This window comes from Acomys minous (genome assembly GCF_964271855.1).
Source record: "Acomys minous genome assembly, chromosome: 9".
In the NCBI taxonomy this organism is placed as follows: Eukaryota; Metazoa; Chordata; class Mammalia; order Rodentia; family Muridae; genus Acomys; species Acomys minous.
Genome location: NC_140490.1, coordinates 111,570,435 through 111,597,839, shown reverse-complemented (window position 1 = coordinate 111,597,839; position 27,405 = coordinate 111,570,435). Strand labels below are relative to the sequence as shown.

Sequence of the window (27,405 nt, the reverse complement as noted above, 5' to 3'; positions counted from 1 at the left end):
CCAAAAAACCCCCAAAACTGGACATTTGAATTTAAAAATATAGTAACCATGGAAACCAGCACTCCCGTTTTCTCAAGGTTTGCTGGTTTTGGTTTTTGACTGTTGCTAGTGGTCTCCTCTTGTACCTCAGCCTGAATATAAATTTAAGATCCTCTTGTGTCTTTCTGAGCCTGTGCCTTCCCTGGACACTCTATTATCACTCTCTGTCCCCCTACTCCCCAGACAGGGTTTCTTTGGGTAGCCTTCTTGGTCTGGACTCTCTTTGAGGACCAGGCTGGCCTCAACTCACAGAGACCTGCCTGTCTCTGCCTCCCGAGTGAGTGCTGGGATTAAAGGCGTGCGCCACCACATCCAGTTCCATTGTCACTTTTTAATTTTCTCACTGTATGCACTTTCCTTTGAATGGCTTAACTTTCATTGTTACCTTCAAAACATTGGCCCCTTAAGTTAGAGCAAAGCTGTGGAGCCTGAGGGAGACTGGAACACAGCAGGCGGAAGCCCTGAGCAGCAGCAGGGGTTACTGATGCCTCTGTCTACACCTGTGAGGTCTGAGGCAGCAGCCGGGACACCGGCCCTGTTCACCCACCTGACTAACGTGTTGTTTTGTGGTTGCTCCTCGAGCGGGCTCCCTGCTGCCTGCCTGGGGATGGATGTTAGGGATTGATATCTGCGGCTCTGCTAGGACCTGAGGTTAATCACAAGAGCTGACTGTGAGTTTGCAAGTCTGGTGGATTCCAGAATTCTAGCATAGTTAGAGCACACAGGCTAACCAGCGCAGGCACTCGTAGGTGGACAACATGTTTCTGGTGCTCCGTGTTACGCCATCCTCTGAGGATCTTTCCTTGTCTGCTGACTTTTTTCTTGTATACTTTTAAGCACGAGAAGAAAGCCAGTGATACTTGGATATAGTTAAAAGGATTTTTTGGTCTTATATTTTATTCAAGGTGAGATTCTGCTGTTTATACTAATATGCTAGAGCTGGTGGTTATAGGCCTATACTCAGAGCTACTTGGGAGGCTAAGGCAGGAGGATTTTAAATTCAAGGCTTGCCTGAGGCTAGCTGGACAATATAGCAGGGTTTCTCAAAATAAAAAGTAAAGACAAGGCAAGGGATAGCCAGTTCTAAGTACCTTTAAAAATATGCTAGATATAAACAGAACATATAACCTACCCAGGTTATTTCACCAAGCAAATGGAAACAGCCTTGTGAAAGAGAGCATCTTGGATAGCATTGCCATCCTCATCTGCTCTTCACTACGTTGTGCTGTGTGTGTGTGTGTGTGTGTGTGTGTGTGTGTGTGTGTGTGTGTATGAGAGAGAGACAGAGAGAGAATAGAGAACCAGGGATGGCAGCAGTATGAGGGCTCTATAAATACGCGTACATCTTATTTTTCTATTAGGTACAATGTAAATACAATTAGAAGTGCTAATGTTTGCTGTTAGTGTCGCCTTTTTGCTCGTTCTCTTAACCGTACTCTACAGAGGACCTTCCCCATTTTGAACTTGAAATTATACGGGTGTGGTGGCACATACCTTTAATGCTCATGTTAGTGCTATTTGCACAGGGGAGAGGCAGGAGGGTTCTGTGAGGTCAAGGCCAGCCTGGGGGGTGGGGGTGAGTGGGAGCGGGGAGAAATCAAACAAAAACCCCAAAGAAACAAAGGGTGTTAAAGTACAAAGGTTGTTGGATTTATGTAAGTTGCTTTTGTGTTAAATAATTCCAGAGATATAAAATTTGGCTAAAGAAAATGATGCTATGTAGCTCGATGATAGATTTGGTGACTTATTGTACCTGTACACATGTGTACATAACACACACACACACACACTCTCTCTCTCTCTCTCTCTCTCTCTCTCTCTCTCTCTCTCTCTCTCTCTCTCTTAAAACTAATAAAAACACGTTTTTAGTGAAAGGAGGCCTTAGGGGGCTGGGTAGATTGGATGACATGGGGCAATGCCTGGTTGTCACCAAGCCTGACAAGCCAAGTTCCCGAGTTCTGTCTCTAGGACTCAGAGAGTAGGAGGGGAGATTGGCTCCTGTAAGTTGTGCTGACTTCCTCACATGCACTGTGGCACACCTACCAGTGTGCACGATAAATAGAATGTATGTTTAAAATGATAATTAAAGTTGTTAACTGGGGCTGGAGAAGTGGCTCATTGGCTAAAAGCTCCTGTCCTTCAGCAAGCCAGAAGCAGCATTTCCCCGTGGCCTGTGCTTCATTCAGTTCCTGCTTCCAGGGTCCTGCCCTGAGGTCCTGCCCTGACCGGACGGACTGTAATGTAGCCTCTGAGCTGAAGTGCACTCTTCTCTCAAGTTGCTTTTGGTCAGTGTTTAATCTTAACAACAAGCAGCAATCTAAAAGAGTGTTATTGAAATGTAAATATTTTCTTTAAGCATTAAAAATGAATATATTTTTCTACCTTTTCCTATTTGATTAAAAATCAATTAACTCCATATTCATATGGATTATTGTCTTGGTTTAATTTTTATTATGATTTTTTTCCTGTTCACAAGACTTCTTTCTACTAGTTAAATTAAATTGACTTTATTCTTGCAAAACACTTCTGAATAAAAACCTTCTTGTGGGGGAGAGCTCTTGTTCTGGCTTTCAGGGTCCACACACTTGCTATAAGTACAGACACGTAGGCAAACACTGAAAATAACAACAAATCTTTTAAAAAAGTAAATTTTGCCGCACAGTGATGAGGATCAATCTCTGCATTTGTCTCTTTTATTAGATGTAATCCTCTTTTTTTTTCCTTTCGAGGCAGGGTTTCTCTGTAGCTCTGGCTGTTCTGGAACTCTCTTTATAGACCAGGATGGCCTTGAATTCACAGAGATCCGCCTGCCTGCCTCCTGAGTGCTGGGATTAAAGAGGTGCGTCACCACCGTGCCCTGAGATGATCCTATCCTTGGAGCTTTCTAGTGGACTCCCCCTGAGTTTTTAATGGATTGACCTGAATCACAGGAGTTTCCCACGTCCTTCCCTACTCCAACACACAAAGTTGTATTTGCCTTTAGAAATATCAGCTAAAAACGTATCATATAAAACAGCCTTTCTTCATGGCATTTCTCTAAGGTCTTATGTATTCCCTGTTACTTATTTTCTTAATACTTTATATGTTTTTTAAAACATCTGTGTAGTTTTAAAATCTGTATTGTTTTGTGGACTAAGTTATAATAAAAAGAAATTTGCAGCTGGGCATGGCGGTGCACACCTTTAATCCCAGCACTTGGGAGGCAGAGGCAGGTGGATCACTTGAATTTGAGACCAGCTTGGTCTACAAAGTGAGTCCAGCACAGCCAAGGCTACACAGGGAAAACCTGTTTCAAAAAACCAAAACCGGGGGCCGGCGGGGAGGAGGGGGAGACACACGAAGAAATTTGCTGACTCACGTTTTTTCTGATAATTTTGTGCCAATCAGGACTGTCCTGTCTCTAAAAAAGGGGGGGAAATAAAAGGGAATACTTCTGAAAATACTGACTCAGCTTTAAATGTTTTAAGTAGCGGTACTGTTACTTGTTCCCTTTTCCAGGTATGGAATATACGAGCGCTGCCGAGAACTGGTGGAAGCAGGCTATGATGTACGGCAGCCAGACAAAGAAAATGTTACACTTCTTCACTGGGCTGCCATCAACAACAGAGTAGATTTAGTCAAGTATGTGCCATCTATGCTTTTTATTAATAAGCGTCTGCTTTTTCTATTGCTATGAAATTGTATAATGTAATTATTATAAGAACTAATGATTTCTAAAATCCATAGTTTTCATGGTATATATTCCGTATACCTTAAAAAATAAAACAAAACAAAACCAACTTAATATTTAACATATATTGAATGCTTAGATGAGTTGAGTCCTATATAGTACTTTTCTATATATGTATTTCCTTTAGCCATCATTGCTGAAATAACCTCATTTGAGATAATAATTATGAGTGAGGAAATGGAAACAGAAAGCTTAAATGTGCTACCCAATATCACATAGTTACTAAAGGTTAGAACTAGACTTTAATTTAGGTAACTTCACTTGGCTCCTACATTTAGAATATGGTTTCTAGATGGGAAAAGCAGCAAAGAAGGATGTGTAAAACAGTAATAAGTGGCATTCTTCTCATGCGCACCAGGGCTGGGCGATAAGTATCTCACATTCTAGCTATAAAATGGTTTCTATCCTTGAGTGTAAGTCTGCTGGATTATCATTACCAAGAAAAAGATCATCGAGAGCTGAGTGGTAGGAGTCTGTTAGTAATCTTTGATACATTGGACATAAACTTTTTAAGGTAAGGATATGAGTCTAAAACAAACACAGCACAGAGGGCGACAGATGCTAAAGTCAGGGAAGACCTCGCTGCCACGGAAGTCCTAGGCGAAGATGACACAAATGACAGTCATGAAAGTCCTGATGGCTCTGAGGGCGGCTTCCTGTAGAGCATGCTCTGCTAGTTCCCTCTTCCTTCCTTCAGTTTTTTGACTTTGCCCAGTCTTCAGTATACTTCTCATATCTGAAGTTGAAGATGAAAACTAAATTACTACAAATGTTTTTTCCAGATACTATATTTCGAAAGGTGCTATTGTGGATCAACTTGGAGGAGACCTGAACTCAACTCCATTGCACTGGGCCACAAGGTTTACGTTTGCTTCTATGTCCCCCTTTCCCTTAGGCGTCTTTGTCTTTTTTTTTGAAAATGGTGTGCTAACACTTGATATAGTTAACCGTTTATTTACTGCTGCCCAGTCTTGTCTTCATTGGAAACAAATTACAAGCTGTCTTTAGGGAAGCCTGCTAGTCCGGTTGTGAGAGTTGATTACATTTTGGATTTGTGAATGTAATACCTTGGAAGTATGAATGTGTTTACAATTAAACAGGTTAGCTGTTGGGATTTCTAGGATCATATTGGAATGGAACTAACTCAGTAATTAAGATAGTTTTCATTAAGTTATAAAAGCTGTTGTTCCATTTAAGACTTTCAGGAGCCAGGCATGGTGGTGCATGCTTTTAATCCCAGCACTCGGGAGGGAGAGCAGGTGGATCTCTGTGAGTTCAAGGCCAACCTGGTCTACAAAGCAAGTCTAGCACAGCCAAGATTAACACAGAGAAACCTCATCTTGAAAAACAAACAAAACAAAACAAAACAAAACAAACCCCAAAACCAAACCAAACCAAACAAAAAACCCCCAAAACTTTCAGGGACCGTAAACTCCTGCATCTTGTTTGAAAGCAACACCATAAAATACGTGATTTAACTTCCCACCGTTATCTTCCTCAAGTATACTCTTTTCCTGAAGACTTTCTGAAATAACTTTATGTCTAAATGTTTTTGTCTTTTATTTTTCAGACAAGGCCATTTATCCATGGTTGTACAGCTAATGAAGTATGGTGCAGATCCCTCCTTAATTGATGGGGAAGGATGCAGCTGTATCCACTTGGCTGCTCAGTTTGGGCATACCTCAATTGTTGCTTATCTTATAGCGAAAGGACAGGTAAAAGAAATCTCAGCAGTGTGTGTTTTAGTCTTGTATTATTCATGACTTAAATGCCTGATATTCACAGCATTACATCTGTAGTACCTGGAAATACTTAACTAGTATTTTCTGATGAATGAAGAGAGTAAATAAATCTATTATTTTCATACTGAGCTTTTAGTGTGCTTAAGATAGAAGCAAATATAGTCACAAATATAGATAATTCTCCTTTAAGTTGGTTTTTAATTTGTAAGTGTGATAGAAGTAAGTAGTGAAAAGTAAGGGGAAAATATATAATCTATTTTTTAAAAAATATTTCCCTTAAATATAGCCTTAATTAGTATTTCTATTGCTGTGATAAAACACCAAGATTAAAAGTGACTTCAAGAGGAGAGGGTTTATTTTTACTTACATTTCATATCATAGTTCATCATTTAAGGGAGTCAGCGTGGGAACTGATAGAGAGTCCATGGAGGCACACTGCTTACTGGCTTACTCCTCATGCTTTGCTCAGCCTGCTTCTTTATAGCAGCCAAGACTAAGAAGCAGCCAGGCATGGCACCGCCCACGGTGGGCTGGCTCCTCCCACAGGCCTGCCCATAGTCTCGTGGAACTTGGTTTCTTTTAATGTGAGGTTTCCTCTTCTCAGCTGACTATACTTCATGTCAAGTTCACATAAAACTAACCAGAACAATTGCCTCTTGTCAGCTTGACAAAGAGACAAAGGTTCGACTAGAACCTTTTCTTTATTTGTCCCCAAGATGATATGTTAATATTATCACAGTATAAAACACATTCCAAACTTCCAAAGTCCCACAGTCTTTTAAAAAAAAAATCACACTTAAAACTTGGGTCTCAGAGCCAGGCGTAGTGGCACACACTTTTAATCCCAGCACTTGAGAGGCAGAGGCAGGTGGATTGCTATGAGTTTGAGGCCATCCTGGTCTACAAAGGGAGTCCAGGATAGCTAAGGCTACACAGAGAAACCCTGTCTTGAAAAACAAACAAACAAAAAACCAGAACAAAGCAAAACAAAAGAAGAATTGTGTCTCTTTAAAATATAGAAGGTCTCCTAACTACGGGCTCCTGTAAAATAAAAATAACAAATAAAAAACTTTCTAACTTCAAGAAGGGAGAATCAGGATATGGTAACGACTGAACAAAGCAAATTAACGCCTGCCAGTGTAAAGAGCTCAGTGTCAGACATCCGGGATTCACTCACAGCCTTCAGCGGGCGTTCACAGCCGTCCATAGTCCACAGCACGTGGCGCCTTGTTATGGCAGCTAGCGAGGCTCTCTTCAATCACACCTCCTGCTGTGCCTGGTGGTTCTTCCATGGTGCTGGCATCTCTTAACTACTACAGGCTCTGGTGCATCTGGGCTGCACTTAAACCATTAGCCTGTTCTGATCTCTCTTCCAGGATGCTAGTCCCACCACATGGTGCCAAGCCTAGGTTGTTCTCTGTGACCCCTTCATGCCTTCAAAACCAGCACTATCTGCATGACTTTCAGACTTTCAGTTTAGCTGCCAGCATAAGATGCACCTGAGCCCCATCTGGACCAAAGCTTCTGTGTGCTGGCCCCGGCGATGCTGCTAGATTTGCTGTCCTCAGTGATGCTGCTTTTTTCTTAATCACCACTAATTCTCAACGCAAATCATTCTAGTAGAGCAAATGTTTTACTTCAGCATTGCCAGCTCCTTAGTTCCTGTTGACCACAACTATAGACTCGTAAAATAGTGAATGGCCCTCTAGGTTACTTAAAGATTCTCAGAACTTCCTCTGAAATTTCACAAGCCAGGCCTTCATCGTGTGTATTTCTTTCAACATTCTTGTCTTCCAAGCTCCCACAGAGCGGCCCACTGAGCTCTCAACACTTCACAATTACTCCAGCACAAAGTGCCATGTCATCAGTCCTCCCAAACGCATGGTCAGCCCATCACAGAAGTGCCCACGACCCCTACAGTCCTCCCAAACTCATGGTCAGCCCATCACAGAAGTGCTCATGACCTCCACAGTCCTCCCAAACTCATGGTCAGCCCATCACAGAAGTGCTCATGACCCCCACAGTCCTCCCAAACTCATGGTCAGTACATCACAGCAGTGCCCATGACCACCACAGTCCTCCCAAACTCATGGTCAGTCCATCACAGCAGTGCCCATGACCACCACAGTCCTCCCAAACGCATGGTCAGTCCATCACAGAAGTACCCATGACCCCTACAGTCCTCCCAAACTCATGGTCAGTCCATCACAGCAGTGCCCATGACCACCACAGTCCTCCCAAACTCATGGTCAGTCCATCACAGCAGTGCCCATGACCACCACAGTCCTCCCAAACAGATGGTCAGCCCATCACAGAAGTACCCATGACCACCACAGTCCTCCCAAACTCATGGTCAGCCCATCACAGAAGTACCCATGACCACCACAGTCCTCCCAAACGCATGGTCAGTCCATCACAGAAGTGCCCATGACCACTACAGTCCTCCCAAACACATGGTCAGTCCATCACAGAAGTACCCATGACCACCACAGTCCTCCCAAACTCATGGTCAGTCCATCACAGAAGTGACCTGGTACCAATTTCTGTCTTAGTGTTTCTACTGCTGCAATAAAACACTGAGACCAAAAGCAAATTGTGAAGGAAGGCATGTAGTGTGCTTACCCTGCTAGGCAGTCCGTCATCGAGTCAGGGCAGGGGCCTGGGCGGCAGGAGCTGATGCAGAGGCCATGGAGGAAAGGAGCATTGCTTACTGGCTTGCTCCTCGTGCCTAGCTCAGCCTGCTTTCTTATGACACCCGGGGCCACCAGCCCAGAGTGGCACCAACCACAGCCAGGAGTTTCAAATTAAGTCTCAAATCAGTCAGGAAACTGTACCACAGGCAAATGTGAGGTATTTTCTCAGTTGAGGGCCCCTCTTCTAAAGTGACCCTAATTTGTGTCATAGTGACCTGAAACGAGCCAGCAGACATTGGAACTTGCTTTCTGAATTTATGTAAACTTCTGGGTTTTTACTTTGCTTGTTTTGTTTTTGTTGTGTTTGTTTATCAAGACAGGGTTTCTCTATGTTATCTTGGCCATCCTGGACTTGCTTTGTAGACCATGCCAGCCTCAAACTCATAGCGATCTGCCTGCCTCTCCCTCCTCGTGTAAACTTCTAAAGCTAATTTTATTGCCTGATTATTTTCTGTTTTAATAACCCATTGAGGAGGATGATTAAAGAAAAGCCATGTTTTCTCTTTTTTGCTGCATCAAATAATGCAAATTCTGTCAGGAAACATGGGATTTAAGTTTTTGTTTTTGATTTTTTTTTTGAGTGTGCAACAGTGACAATAAAATCGCATTAATTATATATATATTCATCTTATACGTATATTTTGATAAGAGAAATAATGCTTAGGTCTTCTTCTCCTCCTCCTTCTTCTTCTTCTTCATTGTATAGCCTATGTTATGTCTATATGCCTTGTGATTTGATAGAAATAGCTAGAGGCCTGTTCTTCGCAAGGATGCTAGGACAGCCAGCCCTCGCTTTTCTTTATGCTCTGTCCATACTCTACAGCACCACTCTTCTAAAGGGAGTTATGTGGTACCTCAGACTCCCAGAAAAGCAAAGGCAGGAGCTGTTCTGCTGACTTAGGCCTTGAAACCACAGAGCAGTGTTCCTACCAGCTAAAGCCGGGGCATTCTAGCTCAGGTTCTGAGTAGGGGACGTCAGCACAGGGTGTGAGCACTGTGGGGAGCATCTTTGGGACCGAGCACAGGAGACTACCCTTATTCCAGTGCTTGCTTAGACCTGGGTTGGAGAATGTCTCTTTACTTACTTTTTATTTCCCCTTTTAACTAGAAAGAAAAAATGATGAAAGTATTTGAGTAGTCATTGTCTTTTTGTTAATGCAATTGATTTGGAAGTTTGGCTCATTTTATTAGTCTTTTTAAAACCTGGAGAAGTATGTAGGTGTTCTTTTTAACAAACTTTCAAAAACATTCAATAGATGCTTGAGCCAGCGGGGCGCGGTGGCACACAGCTGTAATCTCAGCACTCGGAGGCAAAAAGCAGGTGGATCTCTTCAGTTTGAGGCCAGTCTGGTCTAGAGTGAGTTACAGGACAGCCAAGGCTACACAGAGAAACTGTGTCTCAAAAAATAAAACAAACAAAAATTGTCAAGGAAATTATGATATAAAACTATGGTTTATCTTTTATCTTCTGGAAAATGAAGACTGCCAAAAAAAATTAATATGCCAAGTTTCATCCTGTGAAAGACTAGTAAAAATTGTCTGTTATTCTAAACTAAAATTGTGCGGTAATAGTGTTTGAAGACCACTTAGAATTCTAAAATTGCAAAGGTCTTTAAATGAAAAACATTAGTGTGAAAGCATAATTTGTAAACCAGTTGGGCAAGTTAGTGGCAGTACTTAGTTATAGTGAAAAGTTAAGAGAGAAACTTACATACAGCATTCTCTATTGAGTAGCAGTGTATTAGGTTGTGTGATATATAACTTGGATGTTTCCAACTACTGTTGGTTAGATCTTAAAATGTTCTTTCTGGCTTTGTTATCAGGATGTAGATATGATGGATCAGAATGGAATGACACCCTTAATGTGGGCAGCTTATAGAACACATAGGTATGTAATCGTTGTGGATGACTCAGATTGCTTCAGCATAATTCAACATGGAAACAGGATTAGGAGCGTAGCGATCTCACAGCTACTGCTGTTCACAGCCTGTGTAGCCTGAACAGTGCATAGCAGAAGTTAGTTACCCCTGGCTATGCTGCTGCCTATACTTTGGCTTGGTAATCTATTAGTTCTGAGAATGGAAGAAGAGTACCTTTTCTGAAAAGTAATTAGCCTTTTCATGCAATTGTATTGTAAAGTTTTATGTATTTATTTGTAAGTTGTCTTAAGTCATTTTTGGGTTAGTTTAAATTGAAATAAAGTAATTTTTATTCCTTAAATGTATAGATGTTAATAACACAAGTTCTTAGATTAAAAGTAGGAAAGTTAGGACCACATGGGCTGTCTCTCGGCACCATGTAGCTTTATACAGGCCTGCGCATCCATGACAGTCTGTGTTAGAGTACCGTTTAATTGCTGACTGTAATATTATCAAGGCTAGAGTAGATGTGTCCCAAGATGGGATGAGAATGCAGCCACGATCAGTGTAGTCTCTGTAATGATTCCGATAATTGAAATTAGGGTTGTTGTTGTTGTTTGTTTGTTTTTTTCCTTTTCAGTGTGGATCCAACTAGATTGCTTTTAACATTCAATGTTTCAGTTAACCTTGGTGACAAGTATCACAAAAATACTGCTCTGCACTGGGCAGTTCTAGCAGGGAACACCACAGTCATTAGTCTTCTTCTGGAAGCCGGAGGGAACGTGGATGCCCAGAATATCAAGGTAAAGGCACCTGGTGCTGGTGGAGGAGGAAGGCGCCAGTACGCGCTGAGCCCTTCTGGGAAAGATGGTCTTATGTGTTCAGTCCTTTTCTTCTGTCACATAATTTGTTTTCAAAACTTGGGTCATTAACTGTCATCTTAGGATACTAAATTATTTTTTAGTTTTTGGGTGTTCTTTTTATTAGTAAATTTGTACTGAATTTTAGAAATTCCATGTTTCTAACTTGTACAACAAATGAAGGACATAGTTTTCTGGTTTCTTTTTTCTTTCTTTCTTTCTTTTTTTGGTTTTTCAAGACAGGGTTTCCTTGTGTAGCCCTGGCTGTCCTGGACTCACTTTGGAGACCAGGGTGGCCTCGAACTCACAAGGATCCACCTGCTTCTGCCTCCCGAGTGCTGGGATTAAAGGCATGCGTACCACCGCCCAGTGCTTTCTGGTATCTTAAGAATATCATCACATATAAGTTTATAGTTACAAAACACATTATTATCCCATTATCAAAATGGCACAGCTGGTAAAAACACTTGTTTGTAAAGGCTGGCAGCCTAAGTTGAACTCCCGGAACTCACCATGTAAAGATGTGGAAGGAGAGGCAACTCCATAAAGGTGTTCTGACCACATGGTGCCACGGCACATGCACCTACATGTGCATCGTGCCTTCACACACAGTGATGACAGTAACAGCAACAGTAAAAGTGCATCGTGCCTTCACACACAGTGATGACAGTAACAGCAACAGTAAAAGTGCATCGTGCCTTCACACACAGTGATGACAGTAACAGCAACAGTAAAAGTGCATCGTGCCTTCATACACAGTGATGACAGTAACAGCAACAGTAAAAGTGCATGTGTCTTCCTGTCTTCACACACAGTGATAACAGTAACAGTAAATGTGCATAGTGTCTTCACACACAGTGGTAACAGCAACAGCAACAGTAACAGCACACCCATAGTGAATTCTAGTAATTGTTTTGACTTGGTCATTTTAGCAGCATTTCTTTAAAGAGGACTTTTAAATTTGATGACACCCTTTATGATACTCATCGTATGTATAATGGTGAATTAACCCAGGATGAGTATACAGAATTCATCTAAGAGCCAATTACAATTTAACTTGCACACTTTGAGTTTTTAGAATTTGTAGACATCATAGAACAACTACAGATGCAAAACTTTGCTGGGGGCTGGCAAGGTGACTCAGTGAACAAAAGACAGGAGCTGCCAAACCTGGTAACCTGACTTCTACCCCAGGACATAGTGGAAGGAGACTGACTCTTTCAAGTTGTACGCTGACCTCCACGTGTGTCCTGTGGCACATGTGTGGTCACACTCAAACACAGCATCAGGAAGTGTCAAAAAATGGTTCTGATGGCAATCTCAAGTGTTTGGTTAATCTTTTGTGTTCCTAAAGGCTTAGGAACCACTGTGCCCTTCAGCAGAAATCTGAATGACTGCGGTTCCTGGCAGGAATCGCTGTCTTTGGACAAATACTTTTAAGGATTAGCCGTAATTTATAGTATTTTTCTGAACCAAGTTTTAGAAGTGCCTAGAGGATATTTGCTAATTAAATGTCAAGGGAGTTTAAGCTCTATACTAACCTGAAATAGCCAATGAAAAAGTAGGTATTTCTTGCTGGATCAAGGCATCTCTATATTCTAATGAGAAATTCTTCCTTTACTTAGTTACTTTGAGAAGTTTACACTGTTAAAAATGGCTTGGACTTCTTTTTTTAACTTCCTAGTTTAGTGAATTTTTAGAAACTGGTCTAATTACAAATTTTGAGTTTAGTTTAAATATTACAAACTGTTAAACTGATAAAATCTTATGTTTTTTTTTGTTTGTTTGTTTTGTTTTTTTACGTCTAAGTCTGTTCCTACCGAGGATGATGAGAACAGCCCACTAAACTCATGAGAAGGGAAGTTGGTGTACTGTAGTGACTGGCATGTGATGGGCACTTAACAAATATCTCTGATTAAAAGAATGAACAGCAAGAGTACTGTTCTGCTACTTCAGATATGATAGAGAAATGTTTGCCTTTGCAAACAATTTAAAGAGAGTGCTCTGAAAATTCTTAACAGCAGCATCAGTGAACTATGCTGAGTTCAGGCCCGAAGGCTGAGGAAGATGCTTAGCTAACGCTGACGGTGCTCCCTGGGAAAGCCAGCGGACACCGCCTGGTCTTGCCATCCCCATTCCTTCCCATCCTACTCTCTTTAGCTTCCAGGGCATTTCTAACATTGCTGAAAAAATAGAACTGATTTCAGTACAGCAAGTAATTTAAACTCAGTTTTCTCCTAACTGCTAAGTTAATGTATTTAAATTACAGTATACTAAATAATTATGCAAACAAGATAGCTATTCAGTTCTGTATAGCTTAGTCACGATCTTTAGTTGTTTGCAGTGTGTTTGAAAACTTAAACATCTTTTTCAAATAATTAATAAAAAGTTGTGGTTCCCACTGACCATTGCATAAACTTTTAATGTTGGTAAGATAGAAAAGTCAATAATGAATTTCAACAGAAAGGTATGATAAGAATAGAGGTTATGAAAGTATTCACTTTAAAAAAAAAAAAAACGAGTATGTGTGTGTGTGTAATTAGTCACATTCTTTTTATTGATAATTTTGTTTTATCTGACACAGATTCAAGGTTGACTTGGTAAAAAAGAAAAAAGTCCCCATACCCATATTAGAGCCTGAATCCAGGCCTTGATGTGTGCTAGGCAAGCATCCTACCACTGAGTAGTAACCATCCTCTATCCTGAACAGCGATTTCAGGTGTGATGCTCTTGACGCCTTTTGGAGTAACATTATAATTACAGGAAATGAAGGCTAAGGGAATTATTCATTTGCTCATGCAACATTTATAATTATGAGGGAAGCTATCTGTCTGCTCTGCTTAGAAAGATACTTGTTCCTACAGTCTCTTTCATCTATTCAAAAGAATAAAATAATAATTAAATGATGTTTCTATTGGGATCTAGCATTCTCTGTGTGCTTGAACTGCAGTTACGACTTCTAATAGAAACTTTTTACTTCATTCAGTACATACTGGTTGGTTGGTAGGTTTTCTCAGTGTTCAAGGCAGATTAATGTCTGGGTTGTCTCAAGACATAGATCCTGTTGAAGAAATAAAGTAGTAAATAGATGAAAGATCAGATGCAATTGAGTGACAGGCTTGAGAAGGTGAGAGTTCCTTTGAGATTTTTTTCTTTGAGGGTCATGAAGAGAAGGAGTCAGCTGTGCTATCACAAGGCCCAGCAGGGCAAGGCTCCTGAGGGTTAGCTGTATAACTGAGGTGGCTTACAGGGCCAGTGAGCAGGGGACTTGTCCTAGGAACAGAAGAGTTTGCGTGGACTGCCACAGGGTGTGCTTTTTGGTTAGATCCTATTTTGGTTGAAGAAGAGATTGAGTCATTCCGACAGTAGAAACGCTGGAAGTTAGGCTGCTGGGTTTTGTTGTTCGCTTGGCCGCGCTAGCGTAGCCAAGGACTAGCAATGGAGACAATATCTGTAATGCTGTAGGGCGGGAATGACAAAGCGGACGATATTTTAGAACAAAAGGAAGCAATATTGATGGTGCAGGTGTGTGTTGTTAGCTTGTCTTTTGACATGTGTTGAGGCTGTGCATGCGGAAGGGAAAGTGAAGATTGTAGGAATTCGATGTTTTGATAATATTTAGCATGAAGTAATGCTTTTCTCTGTGCACCATTTAAAGCTAATTATTTAGGCCACTGCAGATTTTGAAAAGGAAAATTTCATTAAAAATCTCCAACATGGGCTGGAGAGATGGCTCAGAGGTTAAGAACCTGACTGCTTTTCCAAAGGTCCTGAGTTCAATTCCCAGCAATCACATGGTGCCCTCCCTCTTCTGGTGGGCAGACATACACATAGGTCGAATACTGTATATATCATAAATAAATAAATCTTTAAAAAAATCTCCAACATAATTCTTTTGTCCATAATTTTGACATTTACTTATTTCATTTTTCATCTTAAGTACTAGGAAAGATCATTTTATTAAAAGTGAATTGTAGGGGCTGCAGAGATGGCTCAGCATTTCGGAACAGTTGATGCTCTTGCAGAGGCCCTGGGTTCAGTTCCCAGCACGCACATGGTGGTGGCTCACAGCCATCTGTAACTCCAGTTATGAGGGATTTAACACCCTCTTCAAACTTTGGCAGGTACCAGGCATGCATGAAGTGCACATACATACATGCAGGCAAAACACTAATACTCATAAAATAAAATAAAATATCTTTTAATAAAAAAATTGAAGTAGGGGCTGGAGAGATGGCTCAGAAGCTAAGAGCACTGACTGCTCTTCCAGAGGTCCTGAGTTCAAGTCCCAGCAGCCACATGGTGCCTCAGAACCATCCATAATGTGATCTGATACCTTCTTCTGGCCTGCAGGTGCAGATGCAGACAGCACTGTATATTTAATAATAAATAAATAAATCTTTAAAAAATTTAAAGTAAAAATGAATTGTAAAGGTAGGATATAGCTACAAATACAGATTTGATTTTAAAAACTATAAAAAGTTGTATTCTTCAGACAAGATAAACATTTTCTGCTATAATTATTTAACTATTTGGTCCTATCCTGAAATAATTATTTTAAAAATAAGCTTAAGTTTCTTTTAAGTTTCTCTATGTTAGCTAGAAATTGCTTCTTTAAATTACTTGTCCGAAAAAGAAATTAGAGTCCTTTACTATGTAAAAAAAAGTTCTTTCATCAAAACAAGACAGTTTATTGTGAAGACTTTTTAATAATAGATAACTTTAAAAATATTTTAAAGTTGATATTTGGAAGTAGCTAAATACCCCCAATGGATGTAGGATGCAGGATGTTTGAAATACTGCTTGTGATAGCGTTTTTTGGGGGAAAGATCATTCATTGTCTTTCATCAGATAAATGTTAAGAGAATTTTATAGTCATAGCCCTAGGTTCTGGTTAAATGGCATGCATAGGGTAAAAGAGTAATTTGTGTACTAAGAATAAAAAAAAAATGAATTTATGGCTTCTGTCATAATTCTTTTTACTATGGTGGTTTTGTTAATTTTTAAAGATTTTTATCTTGTAGTTATAGTTACAGAAGGTTCGATATTTTAATTTTGGGAAGAACAATTAATCTGAGTGCTACCCAAGCTTTTCCAATCTTTCTAAAACTGACAAAGCAAGTAAGGATCTCCTGTAGCTCCTTGGAAGGAGGTGAAGACAGTTGGTCACTAGCTCCTGAACACCCGACCTCGATGGTCTCTGGCTAGTGTTTGTTAGCTTGGCAGTGATATCGAGCCCCACTAAGTCACAGTGTCAGGTGATCTTCTACCTTAGCCTTGGTTATTTGACAAAAAGTCCTGAAGAATTTCTTCTCCTTACCACCAGTGGCGTAGTCCATAATACTCCATGTGGACTCTTGCTGATGTTCCTTTTGTTAGTGTTTCTTACTATTTTGGCTGCGACATGGAGTAATCAAATAGACTTGATTCCGAACCCTGTTTTTAATATAACTCTTGAATTGTTTGTTTATTTTACCAGCCGAATAAAAGAACTATACTAGTCAGGTGACTAGAGGAGTTGAAAGGTGTTTAAAGCTCCCTCAATCTTTCTGTCTAGGCAACCTTAGGTGTCACATGGCCCTCTAGTGGAAGGGGTGCTCAGCTGGACCGAGGCAACTGCAGGATATTCTGGGAGTTGTTACCCAAGGGATTGCTATTATTCAGGTAATATTTATAGTTTGGATTAATTAGCTAATTCTGAAAACTCAGGTGATGGAATTCTGGAATAAGCAAGGAATATCTAAATAAATATCCCTCTTTGTGGAAGGTCCACTAAGAATAGCCATTCCTTATTAAATGCCATTGGGGTTTGTACTAAAAATCTGCTTGGGCTTTTGAAAAAACTTTTTTTTCTTGGTTTTTCAAGACAGGATTTCTCTGTGTAGCCTTGGCTCTCCTGGCTGGCCTTGAATTCACAAAGATCCGCCTGCCTCTGCCTCCCGAGTGCTGGGATTAAAGGCATGTGCCACCACGCCCGGCTACGAATTTTTATTATTATTGTTTGTTTATAATTCTTTGTTGCTGTATGGTAGTATTATGCTTAGAATTTGTTTTTTAAACCATATTCCATACTTGACAAGTCATTATCTCTACCAAAAGTGCCTTAGGATTCTGTTTATTTATTTTTAATCCAGTATTTTTGAAGTAAAATTTCAATGGTTATTTTTAAAAGTTACTTGGAATATCATTCTTCAAATTTTGGCAAAGTTTTAATTTGTCTTTTTTAATTTAAAGAGATAAATAGAGGACATTAAATAGATTGGAAATTAGGTGTCTAATTTACAGAGAAATAGAAAATTAATAAAAGCAAAAGGGACCATGTAGGACTTCGTTGTGCACTTCTTGCTTCTTGTTACTGTACTCCTGGCATTCTTAGGGTTAGAGGGGCCTCCCAGCTTCTAACTTGAATGAGGTGGGTTCTCTCGGTCGCTCTCTTGTTCTCTTTGGGGATTTCAGTGTGGGTGGATGCGTTGATGGTGGGTTGAGTGCCAGTACAGTGGGAGGAGACGATGCTGCCTTTCCCTTTCTTCCCTATTCTCTAGTTAAGGCCCTCCCCATCACTGAAGTAAAACAGACTCAGTATTGTTAGGAAGCCTATAAGGACTGTCCACTGATGAGCTTAATGTTAGCCTCTGATCCAGCAGGTACTCAAATACCTACTTTTTGATTTGCTCTCTAATTTGTCAAAGTGCAAGCAAAAATAGAATATATAGCATAAGATGAGAAAATGTATTGTATTTTATGTTATGTTTTGAGCAGGAAGTAATAACAGGTATGTAATGATTGAGATTTTTAAAATTGACTCTACCCCATGTAAGAAACCGTTGTCAATGAATTTATGTAGTCAATGTATTTTATGAAATGTTTAAAGTTATTAATGAAAATATGAGTTTTATTTTTAATGTGAATTGCTTCTATTTATATTATCAGGGTGAATCAGCACTTGATTTGGCAAAACAAAGGAAAAACGTGTGGATGATCAACCATTTGCAAGAGGCAAGGCAAGCAAAAGGGTACGACAACCCTTCTTTCCTTAGAAAGCTGAAGGCTGACAAGGTAACTTGTGGCTGAAAGCTTTCAGCCTTCAATCTGTAATTCACTTTACAAAAATACTCACATACCTTAATTTTTACAGTTCCCACCGTGGCATGGAAAACATTAGTTGAGCGAAAATGAGATGAGAGTATTTGGCACAGCTGGTTATGGTCTGTCCTGTATAATATAAGGAGGACGGGTGCACATAAGTGGGTTAAGTCCCCATTGACATGGATTCCACTTAGCTGCCTTTAGTAGATAAGGCATCCTCTGTATGTGTGCATTGCTTGCTGTGAAGACAAACTGGGGACCATGTTGGTCTTTGTAAACTGAGTACTATAGCTCTAGTTAATTGGGCTTTTTGTTTTTTTGTGATGTATTGTTACTTTTAGAGGGAAAGCTTCCATTTTGGGCTGTTTCATAGAAAGTTCATTTTCTTCCATGAGCCTTCAGTTTTAAATGTATGACTGTTGGCTTAACTGCCTGGTTATAGGATTTTAAAACTTAAAACATTTTCTCAAATTCAGAGTTTAGGTTTTAACATTTCCACTAAAAGGAAGAAGTTATTTAACTGGCATTAAAAATATATATGCTTAAGTAAGTAAATAATAACTTTATATTTTAGCTTGACAGTAATTCCAACGTTAAGTGATACTAAATTGGTCTTTGTTACTAATTTTTATAGAGAAATCAAGTACTTAAATTTTACTAATGGCAAAACTAAAATGCACAGAAATTAACATTAACCCACCTGCTGGTGTGACAGAAGTCAATATAGTGTGATAAACTTGAAAGCAGCAGCTCGTTTATTGACAAGAATTCAACCTCCCATACTGAGTGGAGAGTCCTTGGTCCATCTCACTGATGCCAGAATAGCTGTATTTGTAGTTTAACTTATACAGGAGTTCTGAAACTTCACTATGAGGCAAACGAATTATTTGTGCATGTGATGTTAATGCTTTTAGTCATTTAAGAGCTGTGATAAAGAAACTTACGGGGGCTGGAGAGATGGCCCAGCGGCTAAGAGCATGGACTGCTCTTCCAGAGGTCCTGAGTTCAATTCCCAACACCCACATGGCAGCTCACATCTGTAACTACAAGATCTGACACCCACAGACATTCATGCAGGCAAAACACCAGTGCATATAAAACAAAAATAAATACGTTACTTTAAAAAAAACCTTATTTATTTTGATTTCATTCTGTTGGCCACACTTTCTTTTGTTTGTTTGTTTTTTGTTTTTGAAACAAGGTTTCTCTGTAGCCCTGGCTGTCCTGGACTCGCTTTGTGGACCAGGTTGGCCTTGAACTTACAGCGATGCACTGCCTCTGCCTCCGGAGTTGTGAGATTAGAGGTGTGCGCCCCCACAGCAGGCTCCTGGCCATACTTTACAACATCTTGTTCCACACGGTGAAAAGTGACTCTTATACTATTTAGTCTAATAGTAAGAACATCTTGAGTTACTCTAGATTTTAGTGAATCTAAATACTTTAAACTTTAATTTTTTTCTATAGGGTCAAATGAAGTTTGTTTTAAATTTAAAGATGATATATGTTAATATAAATTTCCTTATTAATATATTTGAGGTTATGTACTTGGGTATTGTTTGGGGCTGAAGAGATGGCTCAGTGTGAGTACCTGAGTTCTCGTCCCAGCAACCACGTGGGCAGCCTGTAATTCCTACCTCTCTGGCCTCCAGAGGCACCTGCAGTCACTGCTTCCTCTCCACACTGACAGACACTAAAAGAGTAAATCCTAAAAACAAGAGGAAAGAGCTGCAGGGGCTGGAGAGATGGCACAGCAAGTAGAGGGCCTGTCTCATACATAGGCATGACGACTGCACTTGCATCTCTAGAATCCGCAAGCGGGGTGGCTGGGTCCTGTCCCACAGCCCCACAGTCCCAGCGCACCAGAGCAGGCAGGTAGTCAGATCAGCAGAACAGGGAAGAGAAGTCAGAGCAATAGAGGAAGACACCTGATGTCAGCCTCAGACATCCACTGGAACACAGTGCCTCCCAAGGGCTGGGATTAAAGTCGTGTGCCACTGCACCCCGCTGGGGAACAGTTTTAAACCCACTTAGATTTTTGCGGGGCAGTGGTGGTGCATTCTTTAATCCCAGCACTCGGCGGCCAGAGGCAGGTAGATCTCTGAGTTCGAAGCTAGCCTGGTCTACAGAGGAAGTCCCAGAACAGCCAGTATTACACAGAGAAACCCTGTCTCAAAAAACAAAACCAAAATGCTTAGAGTTTTAAAGGTGGAGCGGTTTGAATGTGTGTGCATGTACAGGCGTGAATAGGCAGGCGTATTAGACATGTGCAGCATGGAGAGGCCAGAGACTGATGGCAAATGACTTCTTCTTTAGTTGCATTTATTTATTTATTTATTGTTTGTTTGTTTGTTTTGGTTTTTGTTCATTGTTGTTGTGTTTTGGTTTGGTTTTGTTTTTTCGAGACAGACGGTGAATAATCAGTCCCACCCCAACAGGCTCTCTTGTTTTCACCTCAGTGCAGGGATTAGAGGCATATGGGACCACACTTGGCTTTTTAAAATTGTAGGTTCTGGGGTCTGAACTCAGGCACTCAGTGCTTGTCTGGGAAGCACTTTACCAACTGAGCCATTTTCCCAGGCCTTAAGTTAGAGGACTTAAGCAAGCAGGTTTATGCTCAGTAAGTGAACTGTATAAGGATCAATTGGAGACAAATATTAAAAATATAGATCTATGAAAATAGAATAATAAATATTATTAATTTTGAACATGTTGTATGTTTTATGGGAAAACGTGATCAGCCCAGATAAGTCATAGACAGCTGGCCAAAGAAAAGATTCCGATCAAGTTTAGTTTGGTGACCCAGTGAGTTTATTGGGATTGCTTGTAAAAAGGAACATGGATTAAAACCCTGTTAAGAAAGTAAAAATTGACAAGCTACAAACTGTAAGATGATACTGACAAGTCATTTGTAAAACAAAGACTAACATACAGACTGTAGAAAAAAATCTTAAAGCCCAACAATGAAAACTTGCTAGAGAATCTAATTTTAAAATGCACTAAATGAACATGGTGATGTACATCTGTAATCTAGGACTTGGGGTCGTTAAGGCAGGAGGGTCTTGCTTTCCAGGCCACTGTGTGACACGGCAAGATTCTGTCTCAAGTATACACATGCACAGAGAAAAGAGAAAAGAAAAAGCCCTAAGACATGTCTGATGATGCACAAAGACTGGATTACTCACATGTTTGCTGGTGGTGTTGTAAAATAATACAATATGTCAGAAAAGAACTTGTGACGTGGGCTGGAGGCATGGCTCAGTGGTTAAGAGCGCCACCTGCTCTTCCAGAGGTCCTGAGTTCTATTCCCAGCAACCACATGGTGGCTCACAACCACCTATAATGTAATCTGATACCCTCTTCTGCAGATAAAGCACTCATATGCAATAAATAAAATAAATAAATCTTAAATAAAAAAAAAAAGGAACTTGTGATGTGTGTAGTGCAGAATTGCAATTATCTCAGAGGCATGGAAACTTAAGCTCACATAGAAGTTTATATACCACTGTTTAATTGCATCTTTATTCATAGCTCCAAACTGTAGACAACTTGATGCTCTTTAATGAGTACATGGTTAAACAGACTGTGATGTATCCATAACATGAATGTTAGATCACATGGAAGCCACATGTGGTGGCTTATACCTTTAATCCTTGTACCCGGAAGGCAGAGTCAGGCAGATCTCTGTGAAGATGATGCCAGCCTGGGCTATACACTAGACTGCCTAAAAAAGAAGGAAACAAAACAAAAAACAAATTCACAGTTAAGTATCTCTATGTAGTTTGGCAGCTAAGATGATTTGGGCAAATACTGAGGTTTGTGAGGAGCAATTCTGCACTTGACCTTAGCCAGAAGGTCAAGAAGCGATGTGCAGAGTTATTCTGTAAACAGGACAATAAGTATTGCTTATTGCTGCTGTGAAAGTACAGTTGTGGTAGGTATTACACAGAGGCGTGTGGTCTGACAGCCAGCCCACACACACACAGTGCAGAGTGCCTCTGCTCCTGGACAGGAGGGTTTCAGGGCCTGGTCTTCCATCTGTGTGCTGAGAAGCGCTACTGATATTGTGTGTGTGTGTGTGTGTGCGCTCGCACGCGCGCATGTAGTTGCACACACCTTTGCTGACATGGTACATGTGTAGAGGTGAGAGAACAGGGTTGGGGGAGTCAGTTCTCCCCTTCACTGTGGTTTTCTACAATCAGACCGAAGTGGTCAGATTTGTGTGGCAGGCACTTTTATCACTGAACCATCTTACTGGCCTTGGCTTTATTCTTTATTTCATTTTACACTTTTAGTACACTGTTAATATATGTAATTTTGAATGTCTTCTCCAACTTAAGCAGCTTCTGTTTTCTACTGTGTGATAAAGTTATTAGACCATAAGTGGTCCTTCTGTTTGTCCATGTCATTCTGTTAGCGGTTGCTCTTCTGCAGTGAGCCGGTGAGCCAGGAGCTGTTTCCTGCCTAGCCCACACTAAGCTCTCCGACTGTCTGCTGTTTTCATGTGCGCCTAGTAGAACTCACTCCCGTAATCTCACCTGCTCATTCTCCACATTTTAACAGACTCCCTTTACACGTTGTTTCTGTGTGCTACCTGAACACAGTAGGCAGATTTGAGTGGACGATTGATTCACTCTTGGTGGTATACGTTGATAAACATAGCTGTGGCTAACTAAGACTGACATCATTTGAAACACACGAAACCTTTTTAACATTTTTTTTTTTTAAACAGGAATTTCGGCAGAAAGTAATGCTAGGAACTCCGTTCCTAGTGATCTGGCTGGTCGGGTTTATAGCAGACCTGAATATTGACTCCTGGCTCATTAAAGGGCTAATGTATGGTGGCGTTTGGGCTACAGTACAATTTCTTTCCAAGTAAGTGTGTGATTTTAGCTTTACCTTTATGAAAGAACATAATTTGTACCCTACTGTGTCAAACTAATGTTTTCTGTGTTTAGAATGTTGGCATCAGTAATTTGTGAAATTTGTTAGTTTTTTAGCATTGTTAAAATTGTTCAAAACTTTTTTAATGACAAAAGTCCAGCATGTGGTTTTTGAAGGTAAAGTACATTCTTTGTTTTATTTTGTTTTGTTTTTTCGAGACAGGGTTTCTCTGTGTAGCCTTTCCTGGACTCGCTTTGTAGACCAGGCTGGCCTCACAGCGATCCACCTGCCCCTGCCTCCTGAGTGCTGGGTTTAAAGGCGTGCGCCACCACTGCCTGGCAGTAAAGTACATTCTTAGAAGTAGCTAATATATTTCTTTAGACATTAACTTGAGTTTGTTGTACTGTAAGTGTGCTATATTGCTAACTCACAGGTAGGTGTTATACTTGCTTCTCTGTAGGGATTGCCTTCGGTTGTCAGCGCCAGACAACCAAGACGTCTGACTCTACGAGCAGAGCGGTCTGTAGCCTGCACTGTCACAAAGCAGGCCTAGTCGTTCTCAAAGTTTTCCCTCCGTTGCCTTAAGCACTATTTCCTTTCTCATTGAGTCTTTTTGCCATTAAAGTTGCCCAGTTGAGTAAACCTAGGAAGGTGTCTGTGCTCCAGATCTTCCTGCTTAATATGCCACCTTTAAGCTTCTTATTTTCCCTGGAATTTTAGAAAGACTTTGGAAATAGTTCACACAAGGATTAGTAGTCATACAGTAGTGTTAGCTCTAAGGAGGGTTTGACTGCTGGTTAATTCACCTCTGTAGTATTTCTAGGAGCTCTGATAGGTTATTAAACATTAAATAGGAAAATATCAAGACTAATTGATCTACATGGATAAAGGGCCCTGTTTGTAAATTTTATCAATTTTTTTCTTTTTCTACTGTTCATTCTACTGAAAAGATGTGCCCCAGCCTTAACTGACCTGGGTAGAGTAGAGAGATGAGCACTGTCTCTTTGTCACTCCCAGAATTGTAATGTCCTTCAGCAGTGAGCTGATGGCGAAGCTGCTGTGTATTAAAGGAATTGCTTCAGCAAGTGGGGACACAGAAATTCTGAGTTGCAAAGTATGTGGAAAACGGTTTAGTTATTGGTCAATTAAAAGACTCTTGCTATACTTGTTATTACTGTGAAATCAATCTCAGTATTTAAATTTCTTTGACTTTTTAAACTTTAATCTCAGTATTCATCTCATAATGAAATATAGCACTTATATTTTATAAAATGTATGTTTTACAGGTCCTTTTTTGATCATTCAATGCACAGTGCATTGCCCCTTGGGATATATTTGGCAACCAAATTCTGGATGTATGTGACGTGGTTCTTCTGGTTTTGGAATGATATCCTTTGCTGCAAAAGATCATGTGTAAAGCACAGTCTTACCAAGCAACTGTTTGAGGATTTGACATCAGATCTTAGCTCATGATTTAGTAGAGTAAAGCGGCATACCTAGAAAACTGTGAGCCACTGTCAGTAATGTTTGTGAGTTCTTTATGCTTAGTGTCTTTAACACAACCACAAACAGCATCAGCCAGTATTAACTCAATTAAAAACACATTTACCTATATCCTGTAAGCTAGTGTTATTTTATTGATGGAAAAATTTAAGGCTTAGAAGCCCAAGGCCGTATAGCTGGTCTTTGGTAAAGCTAGGATCGAAAGCTGTCAAAGTGTTTTTTTTTAAAGATTTATTTATTTATTTTTATTAAGTACACAGTGTTCTGCCTGCATGGGAGCCAGCAGGCCAGAAGAGGGCACCAGTTCTCATTATAGATTTTGTGAGCCACCTGTGGTTGCTGGGCATTGAACTCAGGATCTTTGGAAGAGCAGCCACTGCTCTTAACCTCTGAGCCATCTCTCCAGCCCTGTCAAAGTGTTTTTAACTTTTGTATCAAACAATGATTTTCATGTTTATAGTGTCCAACTATTTTCTCTAAAGATCTCTCCCAGTCTCTCTCTCCCTGTCTGTCTGTCTCTCTCTTTCTCTTTCTCTCTCTCTTGTTTGCAATAGGGCCTTGATATATAGCACAAACTCACCTTAAACTCATGGCAATCCTCCTGCTTCAGCTTCCCAAGTGTTAATATTACACACATGAGCTACCATAGTGACTTCTTAGGACTTTCTTAATCTCACCTTTAAAAAATTTTTTTTTTATTTTCAACTTAGTAGGAAGCAGTTTATTTCCCTTCATTTTCCTTTGCTTCATTCAAAAAGTCTGATTAATGTGTCAGGCATGTGCTAACATCAGCAAATTATCAACATAAAATCCTATTTTCCTTCTTTTGATTTTGATACAGAGTCTCTTTAAATAACCTTGGCTGTCTTGGAACTCACTCTGTAGACCAGGCTGGCCTCAAACTTACAGAGCTCTGTCTGCCTCTGCCTCTGCCTCCTGAGTATGAGAGGATTAAACCAAACATAAGCATGAAAAATCATAGCACACTCCTCTGTTGCCCACATGGGACTAGTAATCGCTGCTATCCTTTACAGCCCGCCTCCATTCCTTAAGCTGACTATCTATATTACCCTCACAGTCTCAGTGGTTATTATCCTAATAACATTTTCATTTATATCAGTCAGCTCAATTTCACTTCCTTGAAACAAAATGCCCATAACCCTGATGCAGCACTTTGGAGGCTGAGGTGGGGTGGAGGGTTCAAGGACAGCCTTTGGGTACTGTCTTTATTTTTTCTTATTTTATTGTTAGGTAATTCAGGTTTTTGGTCTTTGTTTTATTTTTAGACGCACTCTCTTTATCTGTCTTATTGCTATAGCCTTAAATTTTTATTTGGTAGAGTTCCTATTTGAATATACATTTTGCTTTTTACTATCATCATCATCATCATGTGGGGTGTGTTCCTGCTGTGGTATGTGGTTGAGGTCAGAGGAGCACCTTTGGGGGTTTCTCCTCTCCCGTGTGGGTTATGTGGGCTGAGCTCAGGTGCTTAGTTTGCTCAGCAAGTGCTTTTGCCCATGGAGTCATCTTGCAGGCCCTCCTGTTGAACTCAGGTGTGGAACATTGTCCCTTTGCTTTGTCCTTAGGTGTGTCGTCTTCAAGACTGGGTTCTTTGGCTTGTGACTGCTATGAACTTTCTCCTTTGATTTTTTTTTTTGAAAGTATGCTAGCATAATTGCTATGCTATTTCTATTCATCTTTCATCTTTTCTATGATTAACTGAAATGAATTTACTCAGACTTTTCATGTTTTCCCTGATAGGCTGTGGGATAATTGTGGGTTTTCATGTCTGCTTTGCTGTCAGGATGCTCTGGCTGTCTCTGTCCACCTTTTCTTTGCCTAAGCTTAGCTGTGATCCCTGTAAATGAAACTTTTTTTTTAGTGCTGGGTGTCAAGCAGTGTGTTGCTAATGGCCTGTACGCTGGTCTTGCTTAGCAAGTGCTACTAATGAATCTTTCCTTTCTTTGCTTCTCTTGTATTTGCTGTGGTTGTTTAGTGTTCAGATTTTAAGCATGTGTAGGATTATTTCATTCAAGTTGTACTTTTTCTAACTGTTCTTCATGAGAAACATAATCAGTATGTGGACATGTCAAAGTGAAAGCTTTCAGTATTCTTCCCCCCCCCCCCCCTATTTATTTATTATATAGTATTCTGTCTGCATGTTCACCTGCAGGCCAGAAGAGGGCATCAGATCTCATTATAGAAGGTTGTGAGCCGCCATGTGGTTGCTGGGAATTGAGCTCAGGACCTGTGGAGGACCAGTCACTGCTCTTAACCTCTGAGCCACCTCTCCAGCCCCAGCTTTCAGTGTTCTTGTATGTTAATTTTCTCTACATCAGATCTTGAGAATTCTGTGAGTGAACCAGATATTCTATATTTCAGGACTGCAATGCTTTAGCAATTTTAAAAATAATTTTGACTTATGTTTATAAATGCCTGGTACATTTGTTGCATTTTTCTTAGGTTAAATCTTTCAATTTTAGGAAGGTTTAAAAATGTTTTATAAAACCAACATCAACTTGAGTGTGTTCAAAAAAGGCAAAGGAGAAAGTTTATCTTTATAGGCTTTCCTGTGGTTAAATGTAGCCTTTAGCTGTATACCATTGTTATTCTGCTGGTTTTGTTTCTGTTTCTCTGGTGCCTCAATAAAAAACACCTTGAAGCAGTGAGAGGAATTACTCTTGCTGTACTTCCAGAAGGCCAGAGTTTGGTTCCCAGCAACTAGGCCCAGGGGCTGCACAACTGCCTGTTAATTCCAGCTCCAAGAGATCCAGTGCCTTTGCCTGTCCTGCTGCACACACATTCTTGCACAAACTCATACATATGTACAGGCACATGTAATTTAAAATAAAAATCAAAAGTCTTTTTTAAAGAAAGCAATGCAGAGGAAAAAGGGTTCATTTTAGCTCACAGTTCCAGGTTACAGTCTGTTACTTTGGAGAAGTCAAAGTGGTAGAAGCTTGAGGCAGCTGGTCAGAGTCGCATTCAGGAACCCAGAAACACGCCTACGTT

At 40.3% G+C, this 27,405-nt stretch overlaps 1 protein-coding gene across 2 annotated transcripts in view; it reads left to right on the top strand.

Moving 5' to 3' along the window:
* ZDHHC17 (zDHHC palmitoyltransferase 17) overlaps nucleotides 1-27,405 on the top strand; it is a 68,897-nt gene that overhangs the window by 28,439 nt on the left and 13,053 nt on the right. Inside the window, exons 3-10 of one of the 2 annotated variants that reach the window (XM_084797267.1) lie at nucleotides 3,538-3,660; nucleotides 4,552-4,629; nucleotides 5,340-5,484; nucleotides 10,028-10,092; nucleotides 10,704-10,866; nucleotides 17,854-17,979; nucleotides 22,739-22,881; nucleotides 24,177-24,279. In XM_084797267.1, coding sequence (XP_084653393.1) covers nucleotides 3,538-3,660; nucleotides 4,552-4,629; nucleotides 5,340-5,484; nucleotides 10,028-10,092; nucleotides 10,704-10,866; nucleotides 17,854-17,979; nucleotides 22,739-22,881; nucleotides 24,177-24,279 — 946 coding nt within the window. Of the gene's footprint in view, nucleotides 1-3,537; nucleotides 3,661-4,551; nucleotides 4,630-5,339; nucleotides 5,485-10,027; nucleotides 10,093-10,703; nucleotides 10,867-16,480; nucleotides 16,588-17,853; nucleotides 17,980-22,738; nucleotides 22,882-24,176; nucleotides 24,280-27,405 lie in introns of those variants that run through there. The other variant, XM_084797268.1, reaches the window with a different exon arrangement.